Source organism: Heterodontus francisci, chromosome 12 (assembly GCF_036365525.1).
Source record: "Heterodontus francisci isolate sHetFra1 chromosome 12, sHetFra1.hap1, whole genome shotgun sequence".
Taxonomy (NCBI): domain Eukaryota; kingdom Metazoa; phylum Chordata; class Chondrichthyes; order Heterodontiformes; family Heterodontidae; genus Heterodontus; species Heterodontus francisci.
The window spans coordinates 109686789-109703577 of record NC_090382.1 but is presented as its reverse complement, the minus strand read 5'-3'; the positions used below and the strand labels follow the sequence as shown (position 1 = coordinate 109703577).

General features: G+C 43.5%; 1 protein-coding gene across 1 annotated transcript in view; it reads right to left on the bottom strand.

Annotated features, from left to right (window-relative positions):
• Positions 1-13854: 13854 nt before the first annotated feature.
• The window catches only part of LOC137376071 (histidine--tRNA ligase, cytoplasmic-like), a 28551-nt gene continuing 25616 nt past the window's right edge, over positions 13855-16789 (bottom strand). Inside the window, exons 12-13 of the mRNA XM_068044084.1 lie at positions 15687-15833; positions 13855-14356 (exon numbers count right to left, since the gene is read on the bottom strand). Coding sequence (XP_067900185.1) covers positions 14297-14356; positions 15687-15833 — 207 coding nt within the window. The 3' untranslated portion in view covers positions 13855-14296. The remainder of the gene's footprint in view (positions 14357-15686; positions 15834-16789) is intronic.

Here is a 16789-nt window from a genome sequence, read left to right as displayed (position 1 = left end):
CCTCCCAAATGAAATAAAAGCAGAAAGTACTGGAAATACTCAACAGTTCTGACAGCATCTGTGGACAGAGAAGTAGAGTTAACATTTCTGGTCAGTGACCCTTCAACAGAACTGGAAAAGTTTAGAAAAGTATTAGATTTTAAGCAAGTGAAAGGGGAGGGAGGTTGGTGGTGGGGAAGAGAACAAAATGGAAGGTGTGTGATAGGGCAAAGGACAAGAGAGATTAAACAACAAAGATGTCATGGGACAAAGGCAAAGATAGTGTTAATGTGGTGAAAGACAAAGCATTAATTCAGAGAGAGTGTTAATGACAGAATAATGAACAGCTCCGTCCAAAAGCACAACATGAAAAACAGGCACATGGTTAAAAATAAATTAAAATAATTAAAAAATAAATAAAAACAGCCAGTCATGCTCTGAAATTGTTGAACTCAATGCTCATCTTTGTGTTCATATCCCTCTATAATCTTGGAGCTCCCTATCTCTGAAGCCTCCTCCAGCCATCCATGAACTCTGCATTCCTTCAGTTCTGGCCTCTTGTGCATCTCCCACTTCCTTCATCCACCATTGGTGCCATGCCTACAGTCGTCTGGACCCGAAGCTCTGTAATTCCCTCCCTAAAACCCTCTCCTTCTTTAAGGGGCTCCTTAAAACCTAACTCTCTGACCAAGCTTTTGGTCACCTGTCCTAATGTCTCCTTTTTTGACTCAGTGATTGTCTGATTATGCTCCTGTGAATCACCTTGGGACATTTTATTTATTTACTTAGAGATACAGCACTGAAACAGGCCCTTCGGCCCACTGAGTCTGTGCCAACCATCAACCACCCATTTATGCCAGTCCTACACTAATCCCATATTCCTACCACATCCCCACCTTCCCTATATTCCCTACCACCTACCTATACTCGGGGCAATTTGTCACAGCCAATTTACCTATCAACCTGCAAGTCTTTGGCTGTGGGTAGAAACCAGAGCACCCAGTGGAAACCCACACGATCACAGGGAGAACTTGCAAACTCCGCACAGGCAGTACCCAGCACTGGAGCTGTGAGGCTGCGGTGCTAACCACTGCGCCACTGTGCCGCATCTTTGTGATGTTAACGATGCTATATAAATGCATATAAGTACAAGTGCCTCTTAGGCCCCAGCAATCAGCATTCAAAGATTAGCAGAGGGGCCAGCAGACAGAAGTGGGAGGGGAGGGGGTGACGTGGTGGTAATCTCACTACACTAGTAACCCAGAGCCCCAGGCTAATTCTCTGGGGACATGGGTTTGAATCCCACCATGGCAGATGGTGGAATTTGGATTCAATTAATAAATCTGGAATTGAAAAGCTAATCTAATGGTGATCATGAAACAATTGTCGATTGTTGTAAAAACCCATCTGGTTCATGAATGTTCTTTAGGGAAGGAAATCTGCTGTCCTTACCTGGTCTGGCCTACATGTGACTCCAGGCCCAGAGCATCCACAAAAAACCCCATCCTCAACATCAGTGCAAAAGAGAAGGCTGAATCATTTGCATCCATGTTCAGCCAGAAGTGCCGAATGGATGATCCATCTTGGCCTCCTCCTCATGTCCCCAGCATTACAGATTCCAGCCAAATGGATTCACTCAACATGATATCAAGAAATGGCTGAAGGCACTGCAAAGGCTATGGGCCCTGACAACATTCTGGCAATAGTACTGAAGTCTTGTGTTCCAGAACTAGCCGTGCCCCTAGTCAATCTGTTCCAGTACAGCTACAACATTGGCACCTACCCGGCAATGTGGAAAATTGCCCAGGTATGTCCTGTGCACAAAAAGCAGGACAAATCCAATCTGGGCAACTACTGCTCTATCAGTCTACTCTCGATCATCAGCAAAGTGTCGTTGACAGTGCTATCAAGTGGCACTTGCTTAGCAATAACCTGCTAAGTCATAAATATCCCAGATATTATAAGGGTCTGACAAACTCTCTTCAATACGTATCTCTCCACTTATAGAGACACAGAGAGGGGATTCTTGTAGTTGTATACAGAATACTACATGAGACGATTTATTAACTTTTATATATTTATTAAGAATTTAACAAGCAATAAACTTAAATGGATAAGTGTATCACAATATCAAATATTACTGAGAGATGTTACACATAGTCTTATTTCTAACATAGAATCCAAAAGTTTAACCTTGCTAACGTTACAGCAAAATTATCTTAGAATATCCATCAAAATTTAAAGTAAACTTGTACCTTAAATCCCCGAATAAGACATGAGATGAGAAGCGTTGTTGAGGATTCAACACTCCTAAGTGTTTGCTTCAGAACCCTGTATTTTTATACCATTTCTAAGGTGTCATATGACTTTTGCATTAGATGTGACCTTCCTGTGTTCCCTTTTAAATTCTATAACTTTAATTTAATGTTTTACTGGAATTTGAAGTTTGTGAGCTTTTATCTGGTCAAAATGTTTATAATTGTGTTTACCTGACCTCTCTTGTTCCTGTGAGTACATTCCATTTATTGTTAATTACCCTTTCCATGGTACCCACAGCAACCTCCGGAGCCGACCTGTCTGAACAACAACCCCATAAACCAATTAAGTTTTATTGCTACCTCTTACTGAGGTCACACAGCATATTTCAATGTGTGTTTTTATCTGCCACGTCCCTGACAAAATAGCAATTCTATTCTAACAGACACCTTGAAATGCTTAACTCTACCATCTTAAAGGAGAACTTCAGTGAGCTCTGAAAACTAACCATTTATTCAATCTTTAACTCGAAAGGCATAATACACTAACTATTTCCAAATTCTACTTAATCAAGCCCATTATACCGATATTCCATCTCACATCAAACTAAAATGCATTTTTTTATTCATTCATGGGATGTGGGCCTTGCTGTATAGGTCAGCATTTATTTCCCATCCCTAATTGCCCTTGAGAAGGTGGTGGTGAGCTGCCTTCTTGAGCCACTGCAGTCCATGTGGGGTAGGTACACCCACAGTGCTGTTAGGAAGGGAGTTCCAGGATTTTGAGCCAGCGACAGTGAAGGAATGGCCGATATAGTTCCAAGTCAGGATGGTGTGTGGTTTGGAGGGGAACTTGCAGGTGGTGGTGTTCCCAAGCATCTGCTACCCTTGTCCTTCTAGTTGGCAGAGATCGCGGGTTTGGAAGGTGCTGTCTGAGGAGCCTTGGTGCATTGCTGCAGTGCATCTTGTAGATGGTACACACTGCTGCCACTGTGCATCGATGGTGGAGGGAGTGAATGTTGAAGGTGATGGATGGGGTGCCAATTATGCGGGCTACTTTGTCCTGGATGGTGTCGAGCCTCTTGAGTGTTGTTAGAGCTGTACTCATCCAGGCAAGTGGAGAGTATTCCATCACACTCCTGACTTGTGCCTTTTAGATGGTGGACAGGCTTTGAGGAGTCAAGAGGTGAGTTACTCGCCACATGATTCCTAGCCCTGACCTGCTCTTGTAGCCACGGTATTTATATGGCTACTCCAGTTCAGCTTCTGGTCAATGGTAACCCCCAGGATGTTGATAGTGGGGGATTCAGCGATGTTAATGCCATTGAATGTCAAGGGGAGATGGTTAGATTCTCTCTTGTTGGAGACGGTCATTGCCTGGCACTTGTGTGGCGCGAATATTACTTGCCACTTATCAGCCCAAGCCAGGATATTGTCCAGGTCTTGCTGCATTTCTACACGGACTGCTTCAGTATCTGAGGAGTCACAAATGGTGCTGAACATTGTGCAATCATCAGCGAACATCCCCACTTCTGACCTTATGATTGAAGGAAGGTCATTGATGAGGCGGCTGAAGATGGTTGGGCCTCGGACACTACCCTGAGGAATTCCTGCAGTGATATCCTGGAGCTCAGATGATTGACCTCCAACAGCCACAACCATCTTCCTTTGCGCTAGGTATGACTGCCCCTGATTATCATTGACCTCAGTTTTGCTGGGGCTCCTTGATGCCATACTCGGTCAAATGCTGCCCTGATGTCAAGGGCAGTCACTCTCACCTCACCTCTTGAGTTCAGCTCTTTTGTCCATGTTTGAACCAAGGCTGTAATGAGGTCAGGAGCTGAGTGGCCCTGGTGGAACCCAAACTGAGCGTCAGTCAGCAGGTTATTGCTAAACAAGTGCCGCTTGATAGCACTGTCGATGACCCCTTCCATCACTTTACTGATGATTGAGAGTAGACTGATAGGGTGGTAATTGGCCTGCTTTTTGTGTACAGGACATACCTGGGCAATTTTCCACATTGCCGGGTGAATGCCAGTGTTGTAGCTGTACTGGAACAGCTTGGCTAGGGGCGCGGCAAGTGCTGGAGCACAGGTCTTCAGTACTATTGCTGGAATATTGTCAGGGCCCATAGCCTTCGCAGCATCCAGTGCCTTCAGTCCTTTCTTGATATCATGCAGAGTGAATTGAATTGGCTGAAATCTGTCATCTGTGATGCTGGGGACTTCAGGAGGAGGCAGAAATGGATCATCAATTCGGCACTTCTGGCTGAAGATTGTTGCAAATGCTTCAGCCTTATCTTTTGCACTGATGTGATGGGCTCCCCCATCATTGAGGATGGGGATATTTGTGGAGCCACCTCCTCCAGTTAGTTGTTTAATTGTCCACCACCATTCACGGCTGGATGTCATGGACTGCAGAGCTTAGATCTGATCCGTTGGTTATGGGATCGTGTATCTCTGTCTATCGCATGCTGCTTATGCTGTTTAGCATGCTAGTAATCCTGTGTTGTAGCTTCACCAGGTTGACACCTCATTTTGAGGAATGTCCGGTGTTGCTCCTGGCATGCCCTCCTGCACTCTTCATTGAACCAGGGTTAGTCTCCTGGCTTGATTGTAATGGTAGAGTGGGGGATATGCCAGGCCATGAGGTTACAGATTGTGGTTGAGTACAATTCTGCTGCTGCTGATGGCCCACAGCGCCTCATGGATGCCCAGTTTTGTATTGCTAGATCTGTTTGAAATCTATACCATTTAGCACAGTGATAGTGCCACACAACACGATGGAGGGTATCCTCAATGTGAAGGCGGGACTTTGTCTCCTACCAATACTGTCATTGACAGATGCATCTGCGACAGGCAGATTGGTGAGGACGAGGTCAGTATGTTTTTCCCTCTTGCTGGTTCCCTCACCACCTTTTGCATACCCAGTCGAGCAGCTATGTTCTTTAGGACTCAGCCAGCTCGGTCAGTAGTCCCCCACCCAGAGTACATTCTGCGCCCTTGTCATCCTCAGTGCTTCCTCCAAGTGGTGATCAACATGGAGGAGTACTGATTCATCAGCTGAGGGAGGGCAGTAGGAGGGCAGATAATCAGCAGGAGGTTTCCTTGCCCATGTTTGACCTGATGCTGTGAGCTTCATGGGGCCCAGAGTCGATGTTCAGGACTCTGGGACATTGTCTGTAAGGTATGATTCTGTGAGTATGACTATGTCAGGCTGTTGCTTGACTAGTCTGTGGGACAGCTCTCCCAACTTTGGCACAAGCCCTCAGATGTTAGTAAGGAGGACTTTGCAGGGTCGACGGGGCTGGGTTTGCCGTTGTTGTTTCTGGTGCCTAGGTCGATGCCGGGTGGTCCATCCGGTTTCATTCTGTTTTATTGACTTTCTGGTGGTTAGATACAACTGAGTGGCTTGCTAGGCCACTCAGAGGGCATTTAAGAGTCAACTACATTGCTGTGGGTCTGGAGTCACATGGAGGCCAGACCAGATAAGGACAACAGATTTCCTTCTCTAAATGACATTAGTGAACCAGATGGGTTTTTACAACAATCAACAATGGTTTCATGGCCATCATTAGACTAGCTTTTAATTCCAGATTTATTAATTGAATTCAAATTCCACCTTCTGCTGTGGAGGGATTCAAACCCATGTCCCCAGGGAAATACCCTGGGTCTCTGGGTTAGTAGTGCAGTGACACGACCACTACCCCACCACCTCCCCTTAGCAGCAAGTAACATTCGCACCACACAAGTGCCAGGCAATGACCATTTTCAACAAGAATCTAACTATCTTGCCTTGACATTCAACGGCATTACCATCATTACTGAATCCCCAAGCATCAACATCTTGTGGGTCACCATTGACCAGAAAATTAACTGGAGCAGCCACATAAATAGCTGAAAGAGGTCAGAGGCTGGGAATTCTGCAGCCTTCTCTGTTCCAAGGAGAACCACCCCAGCCTATCCAATCTTTCCTCATAGCTCCGTTTTTCCGGTCCTGGCAACATCCTCGTAAATCTCCTCTGTACCCTCTCTAGTGCAATTACATCCTTTCTGCTAAATGCTAATGCTAATATTTTTGTAAATTATCCCAAAGCATTTCCCAGGAGTATTATCAAACCTAATTTGACACAAAGCCACATAAAGATGTACTGGATGAGAACAGCTGACCAAAACTTGTCAAAACGGTAGGTTTTAAGGAACAACTTGAGAGAGAGGCAGAGAGATTGGGGGAAGGAATTCCAGGCAGCTGAATGCACAAGCATTAATGATGGAGTGATAGAAATTGGGGATACACAAGAGGCTGGAATTGGAATAGTGCAAAAGAAAAAAGTGATGGAGCTTCATCTTGGAAGAAAAGGACTAAATTCAAATAATACTTCAGGACATACCAGAGTGTTACACAGCCAATGAATGATTTTTAAAGTTATGTCGGCAAATACAGAAGCCAATTGACATCCAGCAAGCTGTTTTTTTTGTTGTGAGTTGACGTATTCATGTTAGCCACGGCACTAGAAAAAACAATAGGGATTTCAGCAGAAACTTCTTTACCCATAGAGTGGGGAGAATGTGGAGCTCACTAGATGCATTGATATATTTAACGGGAAATTAAATAAATACACGAGGGAGAAAGGAGTAGAAGGATATGTTGTTTGGGTTAGATGAAAAGTAGTGGATGGAGGCTTGTGTGGAGCATAAACACTAGCATGGACCTGTTGGGCTGAATGGCCTGTTTCTGTGTTGTAAATACTTTGCAAAGAATTGATTGCTGCTCTTCAAATAGTACCAAGGGAACTCTAGTTTACCTGAACTGGTGGATAGTGCATTTTATACAAAAACCTGCTAGGATCTCTGGCAATGCAGCACCCCCTTGGCTCTGTATTGATGTAACAGCTAAGATTATATGCTCAACTCCTGGGATGAGGGCTCAAACCCACCAACTTGCTGACTTAGAGGCAAGCGATCAAATTTACCATGCTGAGCTGATATTTTTCTCAGCTGTTGATATGTCCTATGTCTTAGCCAAATCTTTGAAGGTGATAGAATAAGTTAATAAAGCTGTTAATGCAGCATATGGAATCCTTTGGGTTTATTAATAGAGGCTTAACATACAAAAGCAAGGAAGTTATGGTAAGCCATTATAAACCATTAATTAGACCTCAACTAGAGTATTGTATCCAATTCTGGTCATCACACAAGAGAACGGATAATTGTAGAGAGTGCAGAAGATATTTAACAAATGGTACCAGGGATGAAAGAATATAGTTACATAGAGAAACCAGAGAAGCTGGGATCGTTTTCCTTACACAGCACTAACCATCCCTAGGTGAGTTTCCCATTTAAATCACTATATTGGCAGTCAGGAGAATGCTTGTGTCATTCGCACTATTTTCACAATCTTCAACCAATTCATTGAGGATTTTGGGGACGGGATGGGTTATTAAAGCATTTTTAAAATTTGAATTATCCTTTTTTTGTGGAAACTTGGGATTCCAGCACTCTCAGCAAGATTATATGTTCAATAAACATAAATAGGGCAGGAATGTGGAGTTGAAGTAGAAGACCAGCCATGATATTATTGAATGGTGAAGTAGGCTTTAAGGCCAAATGTCCAATTCCTGCTCCTATTCTAGCAGGAGAAGGTTAAGGAGAGATTTAAGGTGTTCAAAATTGACAGAATAGATAGGGAGAATCTTTCCACAGGCAGGAGGGTTAGGATCAAGAAGGCACAGATTTAAGAGATTGGCAAAAGAACCAGCAGAGAGGAGAAACTTGTTTACTCTGCGAGTTGTTAAAATCTGGAATGTACCGCCTGAAAGGGTGGTGGTAGCAGATTCATTAGTAACTTTCAAAAGGGAATTGGATATATACTTCATAACCCTGTAAATGTTTCCTTGTTAAGAATGAGCAGGGAAATGAGACTAATTTGATTGCTGTTTCTAAGAGCTGGCACAGGCATGATGGGTTGAATAGCCTCCCTCTGTGCTCTTTAATTCTGTGAGCAGCGACAATTGTGAAGAGTCACTTGAAATTAAAGATTTTTTTTAGAAGGGCTTGGAAGGTAATGGGATGGTGTAATTAATCTTCAAGATGATTAAGGGTTAAGCTGAGTTAAAGTGTGTGATTGTTTCCACTGATTGGCAAGAGGGTAATGCGCAAATGCATAGATCATAATAAGGTTTAAATGGGAAATTAGGAAAAGATTCTTTACATAGAGGCTGTTAGAATGTGGAATGCTTTGGGATATTTTACTAATGTTCGGCATTATATAAATGTAAGTTGTTTTTGTTGCACTGAAATTCCAATTATTTGTCAAAAAACTTCCTTTTCCTTCCAATTGCTTGCTCCCCTCCATCTACCAATCTTATGACAGTCTAAATGTTCAATTTCTCTCCAACATCACCTTATAGTCTCCTCCTTAACCCACTGTTTATTACTCTCCTTCGGGAATTCATACAGTTTGTTGGGTTACATTTTCACCGACAACAGTCTTTGACCATACAATTACAGGCAACTTCTTTTGACACTTCTGAGGAATAACAAATAAAGTCGGGCCAGTTGATCACCTGTTGTCAAGCAACTGAACAGACTTCAATGCAAATCACTCTCAAATGTTCAACACTCTGTTGTAAGCCAATGAAAAATTGGTGAAAGACCAACTGAGGACTCACATCAGGAAGATGCTTTCGGTAGGGTTGTGAAAACAAGCTTTAAGATTCATTCAGTGTTCAGCTGGGTGACTTAATGTGGGCAATTATAAGTGCTATATTTAACAGGACCAGATAGCTCTCCTGCCACATCTGTGTTTCATTGAGATCTTGAATCTATTGGCTATAAATCAGATTGCATTTACATGAATCTAATGACTGGCCAGTGGGCGAAGACTCCCAGGTTTTGCAAAGGAACACATTCTCAATAAGCAAAGGTAGATGGTTGAATTAGCTTATCACCACAAACCCCCATTTAGTTTTATTTTTGGGATCAAAAGCCTTTACATTCCGGGTGTTTGGAGACCAAAAGTGTAAATAATATCACAAATAAAAAGAGAAAATGCTGGAAATGCTCAGGAGGTCGGGAAGCATCTGTAGAGAGAGAAACAGAGTTAACATTTCAGATCGATTAACATTGGTCAGATAATATCCTATGTGATAGTATCAGGGGTAATATCATAACATTACAACACCCTCCCCAGAGTGATCTGCAATATGAATACAAATTCTTATCCATTTTCACACTTTAACTAACAATTCTTTCGATCCTCCTACCAGGCTGCACATGAGAGAGATAGAACATAGAACATAGAACAGCACTGCACAGTACAGGCCCTTCGGCCCACGATGTTGTGCCGAACCTTTAACCTACTCTAAGATCAAACTAACTACCTACCCTTCATTCTACTATCATCCATGTACCTATTCAAGAGTCGCTTAAATGTCCCTAATGTATCTGCTTCTACTACCACCGCTGGCAGCGCATTCCACGCACCCAGTGATTCTCAAACTGGGATCTGTAGAGACTTTCCAGGGATCCGGAAAATAATGCAGATTTTTACTGAGCAGGGCCAGCCTTACAGTTGGGAAACATGATCAACCAGATGCGGGTATGATGCGAGACAGGAGCGGACTGCAGCCACCACATGTGCAGTGCAGGGTGGGCTAACTGTCGGACCTAGGGGGGAAAGCCCACATAGAGGAGTGCCAAGAGGGGCATAAAGATCCCTGCATCAGTAAGTAAATATCTATTTTCTTAAAAGCGTTACTCAAACACTCTTTACATGCAGCACTTTATTACAAGTATTATATTCTATTATAATTTAGAGTGGGGGGGGGGGGGGGGGGTGCATGATTACTAATCCATTTGAAAAGGGGTCCTTCAACCCAAGATTTGAGAACCATTGACCAACAGGACTACATGTAATACCATACCTTTTCAAGGCAGTTATTTCTGAAAGAAACAATTAACAAGATTCGAATCCTTTGCAATTTTCATTCATGTTATTGCTATTACTGAGACTTGGTTGAGGGAAGGGCATGATTGGCAACTGAATATCCCAGGATATCTTTGCTTCTGGCGGGATAGAGAGGGAGGTAAAAGGGGTGGCGGAGTTGCAGTACTGGTCAAAGAGGATATCACAGCTGTGCTGAAGGAGGGCACTATGGAGGACTCGAGCAGTGAGGCAATATGGGCAGAACTCATAAATAGGAAGGGTGCGGTAACAATGTTGGGGCTGTACTACAGGCCTCCCAACAGCGAGCGTGAGATAGAGGTACAAATATGTAAACCGATTATGGAAAGATGTTGGAGCAACAGGGTGGTGGTGATAGATTTTAATTTTCCCAACATTGACTGGGATTCACTTAGTGTTAGAGGTCTAGATGGAGCAGAATTTGTAAGGAGCATCCAGGAGGGTTTTCTAGAGCAGTATGTAAATAGTCCAACTCGGGAAGGGGCCATACTGGACCTGGTGTTGGGGAATGAGCCCGGCCAGGTGGTTGACGTTTCAGTAGGGGACTACTTTGGGAATAGTGATCACAATTCCGTAAGTTTTAGAATACTCATGGACAAAGACGAGAGTGGTCCCAAAGGAAGAGTGCTAAATTGGGGGAAGGCCAACTATACCAAAATTCGGCAGGAGCTGGGGAATGTAGATTGGGAGCAGCTGTTTGAACATCAATCCACATTTGATATGTGGGAGGCTTTTAAAGAGAGGTTGATTGGCGTGCAGGAGAGACATGTTCCTGTGAAAATGAGGGATAGAAATGGCAAGATTAGGGAACCATGGATGACAGGTGAAATTGTGAGACTAGCTGAGAGGAAAAAGGAAGCATATATAAGGTCTAGGAGGCTGAAGAAAGATGAAGCTTTGAAAGAATATCGGGAATGTAGGACCAATCTGAAACGAGGAATTAAGAGGGCTAAAAGGGGTCATGAAATATCTTTAGCAAACAGGGTTAAGGAAAATCCCAAAGCCTTTTATTCATATATAAGGAGCAAGAGGGTAACTAGAGAAAGGATTGGCCCACTCAAGGACAAAGGAGGAAAGTTATGCGTGGAGTCAGAGAAAATGGGTGAGATTCTAAACGAGTACTTTGCATCGGTATTCACCGAGGAGAGGGACATGACGGATGTTGAGGTGAGGGAGAGATGTTTGATTACCCTAGGTCAAGTCGGCATAAGGAGGGAGGAAGTGTTGGGTATTCTAAAAGGCATTAAGGTGGACAAGTCCCCAGGTCCGGATGGGATCTATCCCAGGTTACTGAGGGAAGCGAGAGAGGAAATAGCTGGGGCCTTAACAGATATCTTTGCAGCATCCTTAAACACAGGTGAGGTCCCGGAGGACTGGAGAATTGCTAATGTTGTCCCCTTGTTTAAGAAGGGTAGCAGGGACAATCCAGGTAATTATAGACCGGTGAGCCTGACGTCAGTGGTAGGGAAGCTGCTGGGGCAGATACTGAGGGATAGGATCTATTCCCATTTGGAAGAAAATGGGCTTATCAGTGATAGGCAACATGGTTTTGTGCAGGGAAGGTCATGTCTTACCAACTTAATAGAATTCTTTGAGGAAGTGACAAAGTTGATTGATCAGGGAAGGGCTGTAGATGTCGTATACATGGACTTCAGTAAGGCGTTTGATAAGGTTCCCCATGGTAGGCTGATGGAGAAAGTGAAGGCGCATGGGGTCCAAGATGTACTAGCTAGATGGATAAAGAACTGGCTGGGCAACAGGAGACAGAGAGGAGCAGTGGAAGGGAGTTTCTCAAAATGGAGACGTGTGACCAGTGGTGTTCCACAGGGATCCGTGCTGGGACCAGTTGTTTGTGATATCCATAAATGATTTGGAGGAAAGTACAGGTGGTCTGATTAGCAAATTTGCAGACGACACTAAGATTGGTGGAGTAGCAGAGAGTGAAGGGGACTGTCAGAGAATACAGCAGAATATAAATAGATTGGAGAGTTGGGCAGAGAAATGGCAGATGGAGTTCAATCAGGGCAAATGCGAGGTGATGCATTTTGGAAGATCCAATTCAAGAGTGAACTATACAGTAAATTGAGGTGCACAAAATCATGAGGTATCGACAGGGTGGATAGCAAGAAGCTTTTTCCCCAGAGTGGGGGATTCCATTACTAGGGGTCACGAGTTCAAAGTGAAAAGTTTAGGGGGGATATGCGTGGAAAGTTCTTTATGCAGAGGGTGGTAGGTGCCTGGAACGTGTTAGATTAGATTAGATTAGAGATACAGCACTGAAACAGGCCCTTCGGCCCACCGAGTCTGTGCCGACCATCAACCACCCATTTATACTAATCCCACACTACCATATTCCTACCAAACATCCTCACCTGTCCCTATATTTCCCGACCACCTACCTAGTGACAATTTATAATGGCCAATTTACCTATCAACCTGCAAGTCTTTTGGCTTGTGGGAGGAAACCGGAGCACCCGGAGAAAACCCACGCAGACACAGGGAGAACTTGCAAACTCCACACAGGCAGTACCCAGAATCGAACCCGGGTCCCTGGAGCTGTGAGGCTGCAGTGCTAACCACTGTGCCACTGTGCCGCCCCACTGTTGCCAGCGGAGATAGTAGACACGTCACGATAGCGTCTTTTAAGATGTATCGAGACAGATACATGAATGGGCAGGAAGCAAAGAGATACAGACCCTTAGAAAATAGGCGACATGTTTAGATAGAGGATCTGGATCGGCGCAGGCTTGGAGGGCCAAAGGGCCTGTTCCTGTGCTGTAATTTTCTTTGTTACGCAATGATCACAGGAGAATACACGAATGTGGAAAATATGCCATTCATTAAATAACCTTATACCAGTGGCTCAGAAAACAGGGGTCTGCAGAGACCTTCCAGGGGTTCCACAATGCAAGGCAGTCCATACCGCTGGGCAACATTGTCAAAGGAAAGCGGCTAAGCAGTAGCCAGAGGCGTACTCTGTGCTCCTGCTCTGCCTTCCATATGTTGTGCTCTCTTTCGGTTGTGCCTTTCACGGGGTTCCTGCATTCTCCTTCTCCCCTCCCACAGTGCTCCTCCTCCTTTCCACCTGCTCCCCCATGCTTTCACCAGTTTCCTGCACTCGCCATACTGTGCTCCCCCAGTGCTCCTGCTCCCCATATGCTTTCTCTGTGCTCCTGCCAAGGATAGACAGATTCATCAGTAAGAAGCAGACACACCCTCTCAGTCAGTAAATACCCATTTTCTTAAAAGCAAAAGTAAACACTCTTTACATGCAGCACTTTCATATTGAGAATTTTACAGAATCATCATGATTAGGACGCTGGCCAGGGTTTGGAGGGGTGGGGTCCAAGATTACTAATTCAGATGAAAAGGGGAACTCCAATAAAATTCTCTGAAATGCACTGCCTTATACAATGGCAAGCATTGTGTGCGCATATATGATTAATATGGGTTGGACAAAAATGGTTACAACTAGATTAGCACAGTGTAGGAATGGTTATAGGAAATCAAGTTTTATTCCTGCTTGTTCGGAATTCAAAGTGATTTGAAAGACTTTCAGAGCAGCTGGCATTTATTTGCAGTGAGATTTTCTCTGTATTTTTGGCTGGTTAAGAAAGGGTGATCAAACACTTTGAGACAATAAACAGACAATAACTTTGCTAGCACACCTTTTTATTGAAATAAAAACAAGAAATGCTGGAAATACTCAGCAGGTCTGGCAGCATCTGTGCAGAGAGAAACAAAGTGAACATTTCAGGTCAGTGACCCTTCTTCAGAACGTCTTTTTACTGATTTGGCTGGGTGTGCAAATTCTCTGCCCCCCATCTGCCTTTGTAAACGACAGGACAGTCTCGTCCAACATAAAATAGAGACAGAACATCCAATCACGCCCAAATTTAATGTCCAATTAGGGAAAAAAGCCTTTTCAGCCTCATATGAGCATATCAGTGAGTTGCTTGTTCATGGGTGCTTATTAGAAAAAGTGGTCAAATTTAATGATGTAGCATGGTGTTCTGGTAATAGAACCTCTTTTACATGATGGACATGAAGACAGACATGCCTTACAAAGGCAGACATTATACATCTTTCTGAAGGGATTAGGTCTGACACGTTCTCTTTTGAATTTCTTCAATGAGATTTTCTCTTGCAACATTAACCTGCAAAAGATAATAAAAAAAAAAATCCATTCAAAGCTGGAATTACTCCAGGAGATATTTGTAATACCGTTCACAGTAGTTCTATTTTTCCACATTTAAAAAGAAATGTTGTACTTTCATCTAGCTGCTCACATTTTTTTTCAAAGCACATAGGGTAAATTTACAAAGAATTTATTTATTTGTAACACACCACAAATTCAGTACACTAAGTTTTAATGTACAGTGAAACCTGTGTGTGGTCACATTGCAGTCCAGAACGATACTATGCAGGGGACAAATAGGCTGCATACAAGGGGAGACGGTAGTGCAGCGGCAATTTCACTGAACTAGTAATCTATAGGCTCGGGCTAATGCCCATAGGACACAGGTTCAAACCCCACTACAGCAGCTGGTGAAATTTCATTCAATTAATGAATAAATTCAATTGATTAATGAAAAATCTGGAATTAAAAAGTTCGACTCAGTAATGGTACTATGAAACTATTAACGTAAAAGACCATCTGGCTCACTAATGTCCTTTAGGGAAGGAAATCTGCCATCCTCACCTGGTCCAGCCTGCATGTCACTCCAGACCACAACAATGTGGTTGACTCTTAACTGCCCTCTGAAATGGCTGAGCAAGCCACTCAGTTGTCAAAGGCAATTAGGAATGGGCAACAATTGCTGGCCTTGCCTGCGACACCCACATCCCATGAAAGAACAAAAAGGGACAGTCCGTTTAAGATGTTCACACGTGCAGCCGCAGAGCAATCTTAGAGACCGCACAGTAAAACGGGCCGCACACAGCGATGAGAAATTAGAGGGAACATTGGGCATCAAGTGTTCTTATTTTAAAATGGTCATTGAATGTTGTCAACATTTTCAGTAGAATGCAGAGGTTTTTTTTTTACCCAGTATCGATAATGACAGAGAAACAGCTCTCTCCCTGGGATGGAAGCTGTGCAATAATTCAATCCCAGAGATACAGGAGTTTCACTGCTGCTATGTATGCTGGGTAAAGAGCTCCCCATTCCACAAAACCTGCTGCTGCCTCACACTGATCTACTTGTCCCTTGTTTTTAAGTTGTAAAAGGATCGGTGCATTGAAGGCTGTCCACAATTTGTAATTTGTGAGCGTCTGTGGTTGCAGGGTGCCTCTGGTATATTTTAACCTTGCAATTTATTTGGGTTTTTCAATAAGTGTTTTTTTGCTGGTGTCCATTATTTGGGAGTGTTTGTTTATGCAGGTACAACTGTATTAAAGGGTTTTATACACTGAATCTTAGGAAAGCAGGTATCAACTTTCTCTTTTTTTAAACATATAAAAAGAACTTTAAATAAATAATAAAACCTCCTCTCTTGTAGAAACCACTCGAAGTTTGACAACTCCATCCTTCAGTTCCTGTTCTCCAATTATAGCCACCAGGGGAATTCCTGTCTCCTCACAGTATTGGAGCTGGTTCAGGAGCTTTGGGTCCTTCTTGTACATAATTTCCGCCTGTATAATTGCAGAATTAAAATTCCACCACTGGGTTAAACAGATCTTCCAAGAAGCCACCGCAAGTCGGCATTGTCAAAATTGTCATTGACTTTTGAATCATTTCAGCACTGGTGCTAGTTGAGACATTAAACTTTTAGTTTAAATAATATCTAATTACTACTTAAATTATTTTACCCACTAGGGCTAGCATTTTGTAAGCATGTTCCAGTTTCTGACCACTTAGAACAGAATCCCATTCCCTCGGGTGTACAATAGTCACTTTTGCAATAAGCTTGCACGGACCTGGCACCTGCTGCATCAGAACAGTCGGTCCTGTACTTAACTTTTATTTTATCTCCTCACCATCTGTCCCTCCACTCCCCCAACCCCGACCAAAGACTCCTATCCTCACAGACAAATAGTTCCACAGGCACCAAGAACTCTCTAGTACCTTCCCCAAATGGCATTCATATTCCAGCCAGAGAATATGAGCGAGCTATTCAGATGGTGGGTGTGAGGGGGTGGGGAGAAAGGACAGTTCATCACATCTGGGCACAGTTCTGTTCTCAACTAATATTTATTTGTATGAAAATACACTCAACACAGACACAACCATAGTTTACAGTGGTTTGGAGAGGGAATCCAGATTGATGTTCTTCACCCTCCCTAGTCTGGAAACACAGAAGTAAATATGGGTCAGCACTGTACCTTCAAGGGGATGAGCGCTAAAGTATTTTAAATAAATGCACTGTGTTTCATCAACAGAAATCTTGGTACCCACCCTCACTTGAACTAAATCTCCGAGAAACAAAGAACCTAACAACACAGGAGGCCGCCATTTGGCCTGTCACGCCTGTGCCGGTTCTCTGAAAGAGCTATCCAATTTAGTTCCAAACAGCAGCTCTTCTCCCATAACCCTGAAAACTGGCCCTTTGCCAGTACATATCCAATTCCCTTTTCCGATGTAATCTGAT